Source organism: Oncorhynchus clarkii, chromosome 5 (assembly GCF_045791955.1).
Source record: "Oncorhynchus clarkii lewisi isolate Uvic-CL-2024 chromosome 5, UVic_Ocla_1.0, whole genome shotgun sequence".
Lineage (NCBI taxonomy): Eukaryota > Metazoa > Chordata > Actinopteri > Salmoniformes > Salmonidae > Oncorhynchus > Oncorhynchus clarkii.
Window position 1 is genome coordinate 21,170,421 of NC_092151.1, and position 18,054 is coordinate 21,188,474.

General features: G+C 43.1%; 1 protein-coding gene across 1 annotated transcript; it reads left to right on the forward strand.

Annotated features, from left to right (window-relative positions):
- Positions 1-12,056: 12,056 nt before the first annotated feature.
- LOC139409890 (alpha-2B adrenergic receptor-like) lies at positions 12,057-13,682 on the forward strand. Its single transcript, XM_071155290.1, has one exon. The coding sequence runs from the start codon at positions 12,057-12,059 to the stop codon at positions 13,680-13,682; it is 1,626 nt and encodes a 541-aa protein (XP_071011391.1).
- The last annotated feature ends 4,372 nt before the right edge of the window (positions 13,683-18,054 follow it).

Below are 18,054 nucleotides of genomic sequence, written 5' to 3' on the forward strand. Positions count from 1 at the left end.
AGGAAAAAGCTTCTTCCAGTTCGTGGTGAATAATCACTGTTAAGTGCTTTTTGGTCATAAGAGACAGTAGCAGCAACATTATGTACAAAATATGTAAACAAATATGTTACAAACAACACAAAAAAACGAACAAAATAGCGCAGTTGATTAGGAGCAAGTAAAACGTCAGCCATCCTCTCCGGCGCCCTTCTACTTTGACATGTCATACTATTTTTAACCAGACAGCATCAGATACATGGGCTACACATACTGAGACAGAGGGCCCTTTTTTGCTGTCTCGGATGCTTTATCTGAGATTGATGCGTCTTTCTGTCAATAGCGTACATCTGCAGGAACGCCCACCCACCTCGAGCATCCCATTGGTACCTTCATGAACATCCCCACTCCTTCATGAATATCCCCCCTCAAGCATCCCATTGATTCCTGCATGAACGCTCCCCCCCCCCCCCCTCGAGCACGACATCTTCATGCTTGTGACACTTTTGAATGTGAATCAAAAGGTAAATAAAAGTATTATCTGAGTTTTTTTGCCCCCGCCTCTCAGAATCCTCCTTGCTAGCTAGCAGGAGTGACACCGGTAAACAGTGTCCTCACCATTATTAATAGAACTGTGTAAATACAGTGCCCGACAGGACACTGTCTACCAGTCGCTCCCGCCTCCCGCTAGCACAGCATACGGGAGCAACACCATGTGCTAGACACTGTGTGCTAGCTTGCTTTGTGCCGGAGAAAACCTTGCCTGACAAGGACATTGTTTACCTGTCGCCACCTCCTCCCGCTAGCACAGCAGATGGGAAGCTGGGGCGACACTGTGTGTTAGCTAACTAGCTAGCTTGGTAGTTTGGGACACTGTACTCTAGCTGCCACACTAGCTGGCTAAGCTAGCACACAGCGTCCCGGCTGCCGAACACCTGCCCTTGCTGTCATTAACAGAACTGCGCGAAAACTGTGCCAGACAGGCGGGGACGACGGACACCAGTGTTTAACGGTCTACCTTTCTTCTATCACCCCTTCTTCTGTGGGGTTTATCCGCGGCTGACATCCGATGTTATTGTGTATTAACGCCACCTACTCTTTTATTTATTTTGTAATTTTACCCCTCTTTTCTCCCCAATTTCGTGCTATCCAATTGCGATCCAATTCCGATCTTGTCTCATCACTGCAAATCCCCAACAGGCTTGGAAGAGGTGAAGGCTGAGTCATGCGTCCTCCTGAACCTGACCCGCCAAGCCGTGACTCTTAACACCTGCCCGCTTAACCCGGAAGCCAGCTGCACCAATGTGTCTGAAACACCATTCAACACCATTCAACTGATGACCGAAGTCAGCCTGCATGCGCCCGCCACAAGGAGTCGCTAGTGCGTGATGTGCCAAGTAAAGCCGCCCCGGCCAAACCGTCCCCAAACCCAGATGAACCCAGGGCTGTAGTGACGCCGCAACACTGCAATTCACTGCTTTAGACCGCTGCGCCACTCAGGAGGCCCAAGCTGCAGATGCAGGAAAGCCCAAATGCAGGCCGCAATTGCATCCTTCCCCTTTCTTATCAAACAGGAAACTGTGAATGGCGACGCCCCAGAGAAACCAACTACCGCTGTCATTATACAGCACAGTAAAGTAGCTAAAACGTAGTAAGTGCACTACTAAAAAATATAAATGCAACATGTAAAGTGTTGGTCCCATGTTTCATGAGCTGAAATAAAATAGCCCAGAAATGTTCCATAAGCACAAAAAGGGTACAGTGGTTCCTCTTTTAAAAGTTGTGTCATACTGCGGCACAACTTGCGTGCTGCTGCATCATTCTATGGCACATAATTTAATTGTCAGACATTTTTTATTGCTAGTATGACCATCATTGAGAAGCATTTGATAGTATTCCGTAATGGCATTACCAGATAATTTAAAACCTTTTTGTAATAACTTAGTCTATAGGATTGATTTTTAATAAATTTGGCTTAATTAATTTTATTCATATTATGGTGTTTCTATTCAGAGAAAAACGAATAACGAAACCCTCAGGGTTTCCGTTAGAATGGAATGGAAAATATGGCGCTGTACAACGTGGAGGTCGGGAGTAGACTACAGGATTGGAGGATTAGACAACTTTGTTCCAATATTTCTGTAAATCAGTGATATTTATTCCCATAGTAATTCGTTATGGATCCATAACTAAATCAGAGTATTTTTTATTATTTTATTAACGAAATGTGTTTATTTGTTTATGCTACTGTGCAGTCTACAATACATACTGTAGTAAACATGGGAAAGTGCCTAATTCCTGACATAAGGGAGACCAGGCCATGTCTGTACTACAGAATGCAGGGCACGTGGGAGGCCGGTGTTATTTCATAGTTGTGTACAACGTAGAAAATAGTAAAAATAAAGATCCTGGAATGAGTAGATGTGTCCAGACTTTTGACTGATACTTGCTTAATTAATTTGATTAATATGTTTTTTCTATTCCAAGAAAAACGAAAAACCCTCTGGATTTCCATTAGGACGGAATGGAAAATATGTCGCTGTACAACATGACGGTCGGCAGTACAGTACTGGGATATTTAGCTAAAGAATCCCCGCAGGGCATGAGGAAGGAGTAGGCTGTCTTTGTCAATAAGAATTTGTTTGTAAATGACTTGCCTAGTTAAATAAAGGTTATACTAAGAGCATAACATTTCTGCACCCTAATTTTCTAATTCCTGTCTAACCAATACCCAAACGGAGATTAAGTGAAAATAAAATCTCATTGATTGCCATGCTTGCCTCAGAGCAGTGTGAAACGATGTTAAAATAATTGTAGGCTTTTGCTTCTGACTTTAATCAAATAAGACCTACGCCATTTTTAACAGGACATTACTCAACACTAGTGAGACTCATTTCACCTATGGTAGGCCTACAGAGGACTCTAAATGAATATATAAGGGCCATTAGATATTAGATATTCTCACAGATCCTAAGGGGCTTTAATATAACTCTAAATTAATCATTGCTTTGTTAAAAAGTAACACTATGAGATTTTGATTTCATTTAACCTAGAGTGAGTGAGAAAAAGGCCATTTTTGGACATGGGGTGAGACATTCTCACTAATTTGTAAATAGAGAAACCTAACTTAATTATTTAGCAGACATCACTTGCTTATATTCAGTCAACACATATCTTAAGAATATCATGGAATAATTTGTAATTGATCCATAACTAAATAAACATCAGCATTTTGAAAGAGTACTTTTATCATTATTTTATTAACGAAAGCATAAAGATGCTGATAAAGAAATGCAGTACTGTACAGTATTTTCTTTTACATTTGGATAATAAAGCATTTGGAAGAAATAAGCCACCTGCATTTGTTTTTTAGGCTACTGTGCAGTCTGACAAGTAAACATAGCATACAGTACATACTGTAGTACACATGGGAAAATGCCTAATTCCTTACATAAGGGAGAGTAGGCCATGTCCAGACTTTCTCAGTGACCTCAAGTACTCATTAACTCTGTCTTTAATGCTTTTTTGGGTTGCATCAGTCATGGCCGGACACTTCTGAGACACAGTATTACTGATGAACACCCGGAGGTTCACTGGTAAACCACATTTGCCTCGGGATCCATCCCAGTTTGTATTCTGGGCCCACTCATGGCATCTCTCGTCGGTTACACATCCCTGGAATAGCGGCCCTTGCTGTGCCTGGTGAGCAGTTGGTCAAGTTCGGTTGTCAGAAGAGGAATAGAAATGTCAGGGTGAACCGACGACCTGACGAACCCGCCACGTATGTTGACTCTGCCTGTCAGAGGTGGAGTTCCAGAGCTCATGGGTGTTTGTCAGGTCGTCGGTGATGCCCGTTGTCCAGCCCTTTGTCCACTGATCTCCACGGAAGGTTGCAAGCTCTGCAAAAACACATTCACGTTTTTGGTACACAATTATCGATCTCATACACAGTATGCCTACACATTGAAGTTGAAGTCGGAAGTTTACATACACCTTAGCGAAATACATTTAAACTCAGTTTCACAATTCCTGACATGTTGTTACGAATCCCTTTTGGCCCGACAGTCTAGGGGGGGGATGGTAATGAGACCCGTAACATAACTCATGCAATTTATAATAGTGACAAAGTAAAAGTGTGAATGAAATAACCACGACAACTGAAATCTACCGTCAAACTCAGGGTTTATTAATAAACACACGGTAATGGGGGGGGGGGGGGGGGGGGGGGGGAGCAGGAAAAGGGGCTGAGCTGGACCCAAGGAAAGAAACAATAAGTATTCAAAAACACCCCTAAGCTAGACTAGCCTACTTTAACAACAGCTAACTATCCAAAAATACAGTGGGTGGTCCGCCCAGTTCTAACTAGTGTATTTAACAAAGTTTACCTACGGGTAGTGTATGCCCATGGGCGACTTGTCTTGGTTCCCCCTTTTCCCACCAGCAAACATACAAACACCATAACCAAAAACAATACTCACAGGTGATGACAAAGTGCTATGGAGGTGCTCAAACAAAAGAAAGCTCAATACATAAAGCGAGTGAAACAGAGAGATCTACAGACATGGCATTTACAGAGAGATTGAGGTCCACAGCAAACAACTGACAGGGTTTTTAAACAAAGGGAAAGGAACGGTGATTGGGTAGGAAACAGGAGGAGGTGTGTCTTCTGATTGATGATTGGTGACTGATTGGGGAGTGATGATTTTCACCTGTGAGGGGAGGAGAGAAAATAAACACACACACAGGATACACACACAGGATACTTGTATCCGTAACACATGTAATCCTAGTAAAAATTATGTGTCTTAGGTCATTTAGGATCACCACTTTATTTTAAGAATGTGAAATGTCAGAATAATAGTAGAGAGAATGATTTCTTTCAGCTTTTATTTCTTTCATCACATTCCCAGTGGGTCAGAAGTTTACATACACTCAATTAATATTTGGTAGCATTGCCTTTATATGGTTTAACTTGGGTCAAACGTTTCGGATAGCCTTCCACAAGCTTCCCACAATAAGTTGTGTGAATTTTGGACCATTCCTCCTGACAGAGCTGGTGTAACTGAGTCAAGCTTGTAGGCCTCCTTGCTCGCACACTCTTTTTTAGTTCTGCCCACAAATTTTCTACAGGATTGAGGTCAGGGCTTTGTGATGGCCACTCCAATACCTTGACTTTGTTGTCCTTAAGTTATTGTGCCACAACTTTGGAAGTATGCTTGGGGTCATTGTCCATTTGGAAGACTCATTTGCAACCAAGCTTTAACTTCCTGACTGTTGTCCTGAGATATTGCTTCAATATATCCACATAACGTTCCTCCCTCATGATGCCATCTATTTTGTGAAGTGCACCAGTCCCTCCTGCAGCAAAGCACCCCCACAACATTATGCTGCCACCCCCTTGCTTCACGGTTGGGAGGGTGTTCTTCGGCTTGCAAGCCTCCCCCTTTTTCCTCCAAACATAATGATGGTCATTAAGGCCAAACAGTTCTATTTTTGTTTCATCAGACCAGAGCACATTTCTCCAAAAAGTATGATCTTTCTCCCCATGTGCAGTTGCAAACCGTAGTCTGGCTTTTTTATGGTGGTTTTGGAGCAGTGGCTTCTTCCTTGCTGAGCAGCCTTTCAGGTTATGTCGATATGACTTGTTTTACTGTGGATATAGATACTTTTGTACCTGTTTCCTCCAGAATTTTCACAAGGTCCTTTGCTGTTCTTCTGGGATTGATTTGCACTTTTCACACCAAAGTACATTCATCTCCAGGAGACAGTGCGCGTCTCCTTCCTGAGCGGTATGATGGCTGCGTGGTCCCATGGTGTTTATACTTGCGTACTATTGTTTGTACAGATGAACGTGGTACCTTCAGGCGTTTGGAAATTGCTCCCAGGGATGAAACAGACTTGTGGAGGTCTACAATGTTTTTTCTGAGGTCTTGGCTGATTTCTTTTGATTTTCCCATGATGTCAAGCAAACAGGCACTGAGTTTGAAGGTAGGCTTTTGAAATACATCCACAGGTACACCTCCAATTAACTCAAATGATGTCAATTAGCCTATCAGAAGCTTCTAAAGCCATGACATAATTTTCTGGAATTTTCCAAGCTGATTAAAGTCACAGTCAATTTTGTGAATGTAAACTTATGACCCACTGGAATTGTGATACAGTGAATTATAAGTTAAATAATCTGTCTGTAAACAATTGTTTGAAAAATTGCTTATGTCATGCACCAGGTAGATGTCCTAACCGACTTGCCAAAACTATAGTTTGTTAACAATACATTTGTGGAGTGGTTGAAAAACAAGTTTTAATGACTCCAACGTAAGTGCATGTAAACTTCCGACTTCAACTGTATATATATATATATTTTTAAATGATCAGAACATTAACCATGTGTGTTCGCTTGTTTTGTACTGTTCTGTAGTTTCGACCCAATGACTCGTCTGACAAACAATGAACTTTGCGTCCTGCAGGCCCAGGCATGGATCAAAGCTGGTGAGACATTCAATAATGTCATCTTCACAGACAAATCAACTGTGGCCCTTGAGCAATTTGCTTTAAATTGCTACAGAAAAAAAGGAAGAAGATCAAGCAAGTCGAGTCCCAAGCATCCGCTCAAACGCCATGCGTGCGGGGCAATTTCTAACCAGGGACCAGGCCCATATTTGATTTTTGATGGTAAGTTTGGCTATTTACAAAGCAACAGGTACATCAAATATTGTAGCCTACACCTCACAGACTGTTATGTGTTCCACAATAATTCACTGTTGCCTCCTTTTTCAGGTATCATGGCTCGAGACTTCTTTGAGGAAGAAATCATCAAGAGATATACTGGACCCAATGTCAAAGAGGTGTTTCTGGGTACACATTGTTTCTTTCAAGGTAGGATTATAGCAATATTTTGTTACGTTTAGGCCTATTAACATGTATATTTCTATTATTGTACCTAATTTTGGCTGTTAGGCTACATTTATTTTTTTCTTCTCCAAATGCAGACAGTGACCCAAAACACACTGCCGCCCGGGTTTGCATTGCAAATGAGGGCATAAACTGGGTCAAGACGCCAGCAGAGTAAGTAGACCTTTATGTAGCAAAATAAAGGTTCAATAAAAATAAATAAATAAAAGACCTACAACACCTTCTGTAGGCCTACAGTACATCTACAAATATTTGTTTCATCTCTACATTGCAGGTCTCCTGATTTGAACCCGATCGAGGTTGTTTGGCATCAACTGAAAAAATGAATCCGTAACTCTGCCAAGCCGACAAGCACAGATGAACTGGTCGAAGCCATCAAGATGTTTTTGCTAGAGAAATTGACGATACAACAATGCAAAAAATACATTGATTATCTCAGCAAGGTTTTACCTGTGGTCGTGGAGCTGGGTGGAAGTGCGACTAAAATGTAATTTATATAAACATCCGCATTTGAATGTCTTTTTTCTAGTTATTTTACTTTATTAACGAAAGCATAAATATGTTGCTGAAGAAATACTGTACTGCTGTTTTGAGTTAGAAATGTAACACTTTAGAGTACTTGAGCATCGAATGCATTTAGTTGACTAACTAAATTATTAGTTACATTGTTTTAGTTCGAAAGTGTAGACTTTTTATCTTTAATTGATTGTTTTATGTAGGATGCTACATTTTTGACCAGTTGCAAAAAATCCTACTTCTATTTTGCTGTTCAGCCTCATTGCCCACCTCAGCCAGTTAAGTTATTTTATATAGGTCTAGGCTCTGAAGAAATAGACTCCAATTAAGCCCTCTTGCTGTTTGTAAAGTCAAATTCAAATTACGATTATTGTTGAAATGAATTGCTCGACTGGTGTAGGTTTTCTCCAACTGTTGGTGTGCAACACTTGCATAATAACAAGTTAGCTATATTTTCAGCACCAGCCACTGTTCACCTCCTATTGATTGCGCTGCAGTTGCCGCCAGTTGTTTTTTGAAATTGAACCTTTATTTAACGAGACAAGCCAGGTAAGAACAAATTCTTATTTACAGTGATGGCCTACCCCGGCGACGCTGGGCCAATTGTGCGCCGTCCTATGGCCCTCCCAATCACGGTTGGATTTGATACTGCCTGAATTCGAACCAGGGACTGTGGTAAAGCCTCTTGCACTGAGATGCAGTGCCTTAGACTGCTGCGCCACCCTGGAGCCATGACCAATATAAACTCAGCAAAAAAAGAAACATCCTTTTTTCAGGGCCCTGTCAAAGATAATTTGTAAAAATCCAAATAACTTCACAGATCTTCGTTGTGAATGGTTTAAACACTGTTTCTCATGCTTGTTCAATGAACCATAAACAATTAATGAACATGCACCTGGGGAAGGTTTGTTAAGACACTAAAAGCTTACAGACGGTAGGCAATTAAGGTCACAGTTATGAAAACTTCGGACACTAAAGAGGCCTTTCTACTGACTCTGAAAAACACCAAAAGAAAGATGCGCAGGGTTCCTGCTCATCTGCGTGAACGTGCCTTAGGCATGCTGCAAGGAGGCATGAGGGCTGCAGATGTGGTCAGGGAAATAAATTGCAATGTCCGTACTGTGAGACGCCTAAGACAGCACTACAGGGAGACAGGACGGACAGCTGATCGTCCTAACATTGGCAGACCACATGTAACATGACCTGCACAGGATCGGTACATTCAAACATCACACCTGCGGGACAGGTACAGGATGGTAACAACAACTGCCCGAGTTACACCAGGAATGCCAATCCCTCCATCAGTGCAATAGGCTGAGAGAGGCTGGACTGAGGGCTTGTAGACCTGTTGTAAGGCAGGTCCTCACCCGACATCACTGGCAACAACGTCGCCTACAGACACAATCCCACCGTCGCTGGAACAGAAAGGACTGGCAAAAAGTGTTCTTCACTGACGAGTCGCGGTTTTGTCTTACCAGGGGCGATGGTCGGATTCACGTTTATCGTTGAAGGAATGAGCGTTACACCGAGGCCTGTACTCTGGAGCGGGATCGATTTGGAGGTGGAGGGTACGTCATGGACTGGGGCGGTGTGTCACAGCATCATCAAACTGAGCTTGTTGTCATTGCAGGCAATCTCAACGCTGTGCGTTACAGGGAAGACATCCTCCTCCCTCATGTGGTACCCTTCCTGCAGGCTCATCCTGACATGAACCTCCAACATGACAATGTCGTCAGCCATACTGCTCGTTCTGTGCGTGATTTCCTGCAAGACAGGAATGTCAGTGTTCTGCCATGGCCAGCGAAGAGCTTGGATCTCAATCCCATTGAGCACATCTGGGACCTGTTGGATCGGAGGGTGAGGGCTAAGGCCATGTCCCCCAGAAATGTCCGGGAACTTGCAGGTGCCTTGGTGGAAAAGTGGGGTAACATCTCAGCAATAACTGGCAAATCTGGTGCAATCCATGAAGAGGGAATGCACTGCAGTACTTAATGCAGCTGGTGGCCACACCAGATACTGACTGTTACATTTGATTTTGACCCCCCCTTTGTTCAGGGACACATTATTCCATTTCTGTTAGTCACATGTCTGTAAAACGTGTTCAGTTTATGTCTCAGTTGTTGAATCTTGTTATGTTACAAATATTTACACGTTCATTTAGCTGAAAATAAACGCAGTTGACAGTGAGAGGATGTTTCTTTTTTTTCTGAGTTTATATATATAATTTTTTTCAGAACATTAACTGTGTGTAGGTAGGTACCTGTGTAGGTAGATGTGGAAAGATAGATACAAATTATTTGATTTATTCCACAAACCACAATCACCAGCCTGATCAACTCTATGCGAAGGAGATGTAATGTCGCGCTACATTAGGAAAATTGTGGTCACACCAGATACTGACTGGTTTCCAGGCCCCTACTTATTTTAAACTATCGGTGACCAACAGATGCATATCTGTATTTGCATTCATGTGAAATCCGTAGATTAGGGGCAAATGTATTTATTTCAAGTGAATGATTTCTTTATATAAACCGTAACTCGGTAAAATCTTTGGCATTTTTGCATGTTGGGTTCATATTTTTGTTCAGTGTAGTTGAAAAGTTAAACGCTAAAGTTGTCCATGATGAAATTGGAACTCGCAACCTTTAGGTTGCTAGACGTTCGCGTTATACGCCTACCCCGATCGACCAACCACACTACGTTCGTTTTGCCTTAAGTAACCATCTGTCTTATGTAACTATACAAAACTTAACATATCATACTAAATTGGTTGTCCAGGTTTTACTTTTACTATGTTACGTATAGTATATGAGATCCCGCTGGAATCCCGTCTTCCACGCGGTCTCGGAGGCTGCGGGAGCCTGCTGCCGCCACTAAGAGGCAGAGAAGCACCAGCATAAAAACAGACGGGCAGAAGGAAAATTGAACAGGTGCCTGGGGTACCTTATAGATGGTAAAAAAAAAAAAAAAAATTTTTTTTTTGCATAATAACCAATATTACTGTCTATCATTGCGAAATTTGAGGTCTTTCTTGCACTGTTTTTGACGATGTTTTTGGATGCTGGCTTGTAGTAATGTGTTGTGTCTGTTGGAGTTTATTGAAATGTACTTTGAATAGAGTTTGAATGAGTTGAATTGGCATCGTAGGCGTGTGTGTGTATAGTGTACTGGGTTTATATGTCTCGGTGACGGTCAAAGGGTCTGCTGCGTGATGTCACTCCCGGGGCTGAGAGCGAGGCGCGGTTATTTACCCGACCCGGGCAGTTAACGGGGCTCAGTCGTAAGGGACGCCGAGCTAGTGGGTCTTTGTCAAAGGAAATGTAACCTGCTAGTATCGCTACAAAACAGAACAAGATCTTAACAACAAACGGGATGTGCAACAGATGGCCATTATTCAACCACTATTGAAGGGAAAGGACGTTATTATCCGTGAGTCATGGATAGAAAGTGGACCTAGTCGAGTTGCGCACAATCAAAAACTGGGAAAAAATAGGAATAAATCAGTATCATGGTGATAATAATTATAACATTATCACCATGTAATCAGTGAAGTGTTGACATTACCCTTTTTAGTTTAACGACTTTGACAGCACTCAAACGAACTATAAAGCATCTATCCTATCAAACACCACGAAAGAAAAATGAAGGAATATGTTATTTTTTTATTCTACAATTGAATGAACTATTTTGATGTTTGTGGCTGAAGTCTTCTCGGACCCATCCCGTATCTTTTGACGATGACAGCTCAGTGCGGGTCTCGTTTCGCCACTTTTGGACAGATGGAAGCTGAGGAACGCAGATTGTTGGATTACTTTTTACGTCTTTAAACTGAAGTCGCCGCTAATGCGTTATATGGTTACTCTACGAATATGAATAGCAACTTTTTAAAAGGCATTTTATCCGCTCAAGTATCATCCCGTGCGTCTCTGGGCCATGGCTGACATCATTACGCGGGTGGGATTCGGGGTGTTCCGATTTCATGGTATAATTATGAATGTTTTACTTCAGTGAATTTCATTTACATCGAGCACGGTCTATGGATTGCCTGAATGACTATTACAGTTCGAAGGACTATGTTTGAATGACACATTTTTTTCAGCATTTGTTGAAGCAATTAATCATTTCCCCCAGAAGAATAACTATCCAAGCATCAGCGGTGTGTGTGTGAGTTAAAATATATTTAGTCATTTAATTGAATGATTGGATAAGATTATTCTTTATTTTTCTTTCATTGAATATCCAATAACCATTTCGTGGATCTTAACCCATCTGAGTGTTGAAAAGAGACATGAAAAGAGAGTGCGTGACTGGAGGAGTAAAATGATCTGTTTTACACGGGACAACTTGTCTGTGTATTTGACAAAGCAGCACAAGCTTTTTCTCTTTCTCTGATTTGAATTCAATCATCTCGTGCGTATAAAGTTCTAAGGGGGACGCCTCTTGAGCCCATCAGCCATGTCTCTGTTTCTGCGTTAGAGCCCTCCTCTTTACTGCCCTCTCACTGGACAACGAGTCTTCCTCAAGGGATTAAGGTAGCAGATAACAGAAACCTATATATACATTTTTTTCACCTTCACTCACTCCAAACATACTTCATGTTCCCCGTGAGTTTCTGAATTGTCTCCAATATATGTGCTCCTGCTGGCGTCGCCATGGCTGCGGCCCCAAAAGTTACATGCCTGTCAGCGCCAGGGGTAAATGTGATTACCAACCTGAACCTCAGTGTCACCACCGGATCTGCCCCCTACTACAACCAGACAGCACTGCGAATCCCACCCTATTCCCCAGAGGCCACTGCGTTATTCGCAATGGCGATCACCCTCATGATGATCCTCACCATCGTCGGCAACATCTTGGTCATCATTGCAGTGCTGACCTCACGCTCACTCCATGGCCCACAGAACCTTTTCCTTGTCTCCCTGGCTGCAGCCGACATCCTAGTCGCTACCCTCATCATCCCCTTCTCACTGGCCAATGAGCTGCAGGGTTACTGGGCGTTCCGCTCACTGTGGTGTGAGATCTACCTGGCGTTGGACGTCTTCTTCTGCACGTCCTCCATTGCCCACCTGTGTGCCATCTCATTGGACCGCTACCTGTCCATCTCCCGGCCCGTGTCCTATGGCATCCAACGGACGCCAGCGCGCATCAAGGCGGCCATCGTGGTCGTCTGGCTTCTCTCTGCCGTCATCTCCTTCCCTCCTCTCCTCTCCCTGGATAAGAGCAAGGGAGGGGTGGAGGTGTGTGAGCTGAACAACGAGCGTTGGTATATTCTCTACTCCACCATTGGATCGTTCTTCGCCCCGTGTCTCATCATGATCGGGGTCTACATCAGGATCTACCAGATTGCCAAGCAACACACAAGATGTCTGCCAGGGGAGAAACCCAACCCTAACAAATCCCCTGGCAACATGTCTAGCAACCCTCCTAACAACCCCACACCTCCCTCACCGGGACCTGTCATCATCCCCCAACTCAAGCCTCTCAGCCAACCACAGAACCACAAAGGGGAGGGAGGGAAAGCAGACAGACAATCTACGGACGCCGTACCTCTGAAGAGTCTCCCTGTCTCCTCCCCCTCGTCTCCTCCTCCCCAGAGTGAGACCCAGGCCAAGAGTCAACCCCAGACGTCTTTACCAAATCCTGTCCCCACCTCACCCCAGCCTACCTCACCCACCGTAGCTCTCTCCCTCACACTCCTCTCTCCAGATAGCCAACATGAGGAGACCCACAGACAGGGTGAGATACAGGAGGATAAACATAGAGACACCCCCAATGATGACAGCTTCAGCTCTGGCTCCGAGGCAGAGACGAGGGGAAGAGGAAAGGGAGGAAGAGGGGGAGGGAAAGGGACAGTTAAGAATAATGGAGGATCAAAGTCTGGAGGAGCACCTCTCTCTTCTCTGACCTCTCACGAGGCCAAAAATACTGTAGCCACCCCCACCGGTATAGTGCTGGTCTCTGATAGGCCGGTGAAGCCACAGGCCACTCCCATGTCTCGGCGCAGGGCCATGGTAAACCGAGAGAAGCGCTTCACGTTTGTCCTGGCCGTGGTGATCGGAGTGTTTGTCATCTGTTGGTTCCCTTTCTTCTTCTCCTACTCACTGAAGGCCATCTTTCCTGAGACCTGCTTGGTCCCTGCTCCCCTCTTCACTTTCTTCTTCTGGATCGGCTACTGCAACTCCTGTCTGAATCCCGTCATATACACCATCTTCAACCAGGACTTCAGGAAGGCCTTCAAGAAGATCCTCTGTAGGGACACCAAGGGGACGTTCTTCTAGTGTGGACACTATGTAAGGACATCAAGTGGATGTTAATGTAGAGTGGATACTGTGTAAGGACATCAAGTGGATGTTCTTGTAGAGTGGATACAGATGGTACATGATTCTCTACATTGCTTGTTTTGCCACTGAAACTGAAATTAGGCAAACTATTTGAATCTTAGCAACCAGGAAATGGTCGAGCAATTTCTGCACATTGCACCTTTAAGACATTGTCAGCTATACTCTGGTCATTATTTGAACTGGCTAGCCAGCTAGCAAGGAATCAAAACATTGTTTAGAAAATTGCTTTTAATTACCTTGCTTGCTAGCTTGACATTTACTGAATTCATTTTTAAACTGAGGGGTTTATTGGTGATAAAATAGAGAAGGTATGCTATATGGTGCATCGGGCTGCTGATTTTCTTTTTCATAACAACAACCGACAAGTTTGATGTTGGGCGACAATAGAATGCTCATGCTGTCGCTACAACAATTTTCTACAGACATGTCAATAGACTGACCGTAAACCACCTTCAGCCTACATTTGAAAATTACATCATGGCATTTAATTGAAGTATACTCGATTTTCGAAATGTTGCAATCTATTAAACATTCTTTTATTTCTAGAGTAGATACTGTGTAGAGACACCAAGGGGACATTCTTCTAGAGTAGATACTGTGTAGAGACACCAAAGGGACGTTCTTCTAGAGAAGATACTGTGTAGAGACACCAAAGGGACGTTCTTCTAGAGTAGATACTGTGTAGAGACACCAAGGGGACGATCTTCTAGAGTAGATACTGTGTAGAGACACCAAGGGGACGATCTTCTAGAGTAGATACTGTGTAGAGACACCAAGGGGACTTACTGGATGTAATGTAAAGACAGATTTTAGTTTAACCGTGCAGGGAACCACAGACAAACGTTTGAGTCTGTCCTTTGTTGAACATTGTGTTCGATCTGATAAGAAAAATGCTGAACTTTGGAATTCTGGAATAGATGAACGTGCTCTGATGTACACATTGAGGGGCAGTGGAAGAGGAGGAAGGTGATGCAATCTGTCTGAGAAAAAGCAAACACCTTTACAGCTTGTTTAGCAATTGGCACAAAACAGGGCCATCAGTCATGAGGACATGTTGCTCAAATGACAGTATCACACTGCTCTTGTTGTTCCTCTGTAATTGGCTCTGGTTAAGAGCGTCTGCTAAATGACTAAAATGTAAATGTAGAAGGAAAGGAAGGTTACACTCTGTTGATTCCATTGGCTGGCAGGGTAACTGCTACCCATAGCCATTACCTGTAGCCTTGTGACTGGCGACTATGAACTACAAGGACAGAGTGTGTCCATGATCACCTGGTACGGTCCACTGCAATGACACAAAGTGGGCAGGAGCATGTGCAGTAGAATGTGTTCCCAGAGTTCTCTGTGTTCTAGAACTTGTAGTGTGCGAAGGCAGTTTGTCCAGCTGTCCAGCCTCTGTCATAAACTCATACACTACGGAGGATGTCTTTTAAAGGAACCAACCAGCTCGGAGGATGTGTTGTTTTGAATATCTGAAATTAACATATGTTTTTATATAAGTATGAAATTAATATAAACACATGAAAAGTTAAATATGGAATGGGTTGTTGATGTGACCAAGGCCTCAGTAATGTAATTCATTGGGGAATATAGGGGAAACACTGGTGTGTGTGTAGTGTAGTGGCCTAAGGGTTTTACTGGAACAGCGTAAATCACTCATGTTTTTTTTATATATATGAGGTAAAGAACTCACAAGACCTCTCTCTCTCTGTCTCTCTGTCTCTCTGTCTCTCTGTGTGTGTGTGTGTGTGTGTGCATGCAAGGTTTACAGAGTGCATGCCTATGAATACACATTCTCCAATTCTGTGTGAACCAATGGATCCATAATCATTTATTTATTTAGACTGGTGTAATGTAAAAACATTGAATACATTCTAAATCTAAAGTGTACACTGAGTGTACAAAACATTAGGACCACCTGCTCTTTCCATGACATAGACTGACCAGGTGAATCCAGGTGAAAGCTACAGTATATGACCCTTTATTGTTAAATCCACTTCAATCAGTGTAGATGAAGGGGAGTAGACAGATTAAAGAAGGATATTTAAGCCTTGAGACATGGATTGTGTATGTGTGCCATTCAGATGATGAATGGACAAGGACATCCAGCCAAATTGACACAATTGTAGGAAGCATTGGAATCAACATGGGCAAGCATCCCTGTGGACTGATTTTGACACCTTGTAGAGTCCATGCCCTAACGAATTGAGGCTGTTCTGAGGGCAAAGTGGGGTGCAACTCAATATTAGGAAGGTGTTCCTAATGTTTAGTACACTCAGTGTACAGTATACCATATTTAGAAAAAACATAGTGTTGACTGACTACATTTTGTAAGCAAAAGACTGCAGGTCACCTAGCAGTTAAAGCGTTGGGTCGATGTGCCCATGACCAAGGCACTTAACCCCAATTGCACCAGGTTTGCTGTTGATAATGGCAGACAGTTGCCATGACCCCACTTTCTGATGGTGTCTCAGGGACAGTTAGGATATGCAAAAAACACATTTCTAATTCACACATATTATTTCACCCTTGTACATGTGTGAAATAGGACAAAAATAAGCATCCACCAAATTATTTTTAATGGGAAAATCAAAAAGAGAGTGACCTACTGGTAACTGCCAAAATACAATGCATTCTGAAAGTATTCAGACCACTTGCCTTTCTCCACATTTTCTTACGTTACAGCCTTATTATAAAATTTATTAAATTCAAATTTTCCTCATCAATCTCCACACAATATCCCATAATGAAAAAGCGAAAAGTTTATTTACATTTTTGCAAATGTATAAAAAATTCAAAACAGAAATACCTTATTTACATAATTATTTAGACCCTTTGTTATGAGACTTGAAATTGAGCTCAAATTGGACATAATTTGGAAAGGCTGTCTATATAAGGTTGAACAATTGAACAAGCCAAGAGGTCAAAGGAATTGTCCGTAGAGCTCCGAACCAGGATTGTGTCGAGGCAGAGATCAGGGGAAGGGTACCAAAACAGTTCTGCAGTATTGAAGATCCGCAAGAACACAGTGTCCTCCATAATTCTTAAATGGAAGAAGTTTGGAATCACCAAGACTCTTCCTAAAGCTGGCCGCCCGGCCAAACTGAGCAATCGGGGGAGAAGGGTCTTGGTCAGGGAGGTGACCAAGAACCCGATGGTCACTCTGACAGAGGTCCAGAGTCCCTCTGTGGAGATGGGAGAACCTTCCAGAAGGACAACCATATCTGCAGCACTCCCCTTTATGGTAGGGTTGCCAGATGGAAGCCACTCCTCAGTAAAAGGCACATGACAACCCACTTGGAGTTTGCCAAAAGATACCTAAAGGACTTTCAGATCATGGGAAACAAGATTATCTTGTCTGATGAAACCAAGATTGAACTCTTTGGCCTTAATGCCAAGCTTCACGTCTGGAGAAAACCTGGCTCCATCTCTAAAGTGAATCATGGTGGTGACAGCATCATGCTGTGGGGATGTTTTTCAGCGGCAGCGATTGGGTGACCAGTCAGGATCGAGGGAAAGACCGATGGAGCAAAGTACAGAGAGATCCTTGATGAAAACCTGCTCCAGAGCACTCAGGACCTCAGACTGGGGCAAAGGTTCACCTTCCAACAGGACAACCACTCTATGCACACAGCTAGGACAATGCAGGAGTGGCTTTGGGACACATCTCTGGATGTCCTTGAATGGCCCAGCCAGAGCCCAGACTTGAACGCGATCAAACATCTCTGAAGAGACAAGAAAATAGCTGTGCAGTGATGCTCCCCATCCAACCTGACAGAGCTTGAGAGGATCTGCAGAGAAGAATGGAGAAACTCCCCAAATAAAGGTGTGCCAAGCTTGTAGCGTCATAACCAAGAAGACTTGAGGCTGTAATCGCTGCCAAAGGGGCTTCAACAAAGTACCGAGCAAAGGTCTGAATACTTATGTAAATGTAATATTTCAGTTTTGTGTTTTCATACATTTGCAAAAATGTCTAAAAACCTGTTTTTTCTTTGTCATTAGGGGGTCTTGTGTGTAGATTGATGAGGGGAAAAAACAATATAATCCAAAAAGTCAAAGGGTCTGAATACTTTCCGAATGCACTGTAAATGAAACACCAGCATTTTAATAGGGTGTTAGGCCACCACGAGCCGCCAGAACAGCTTCAAAGAGCCTTGCCATACTGTAGATTCTACAATTGTCTGAAACTCTATTGGAAAGATGCAACACCATTCTTCCACGAGCAATTTGGTGTCTGCGTCCTGATGGTGGCAGAAAACACTGTCTCAGGTGCAGCTCTAGAATCTCCCATAAGTGTTCAATTGGGTTG

Coding starts and splice junctions, on each gene's coding strand:
- LOC139409890 (XM_071155290.1), top strand. CDS start 12,057: ATGGCTGCGGCCCCAAAAGTTACATGCCTGTCAGCGCCAGGGGTAAAT.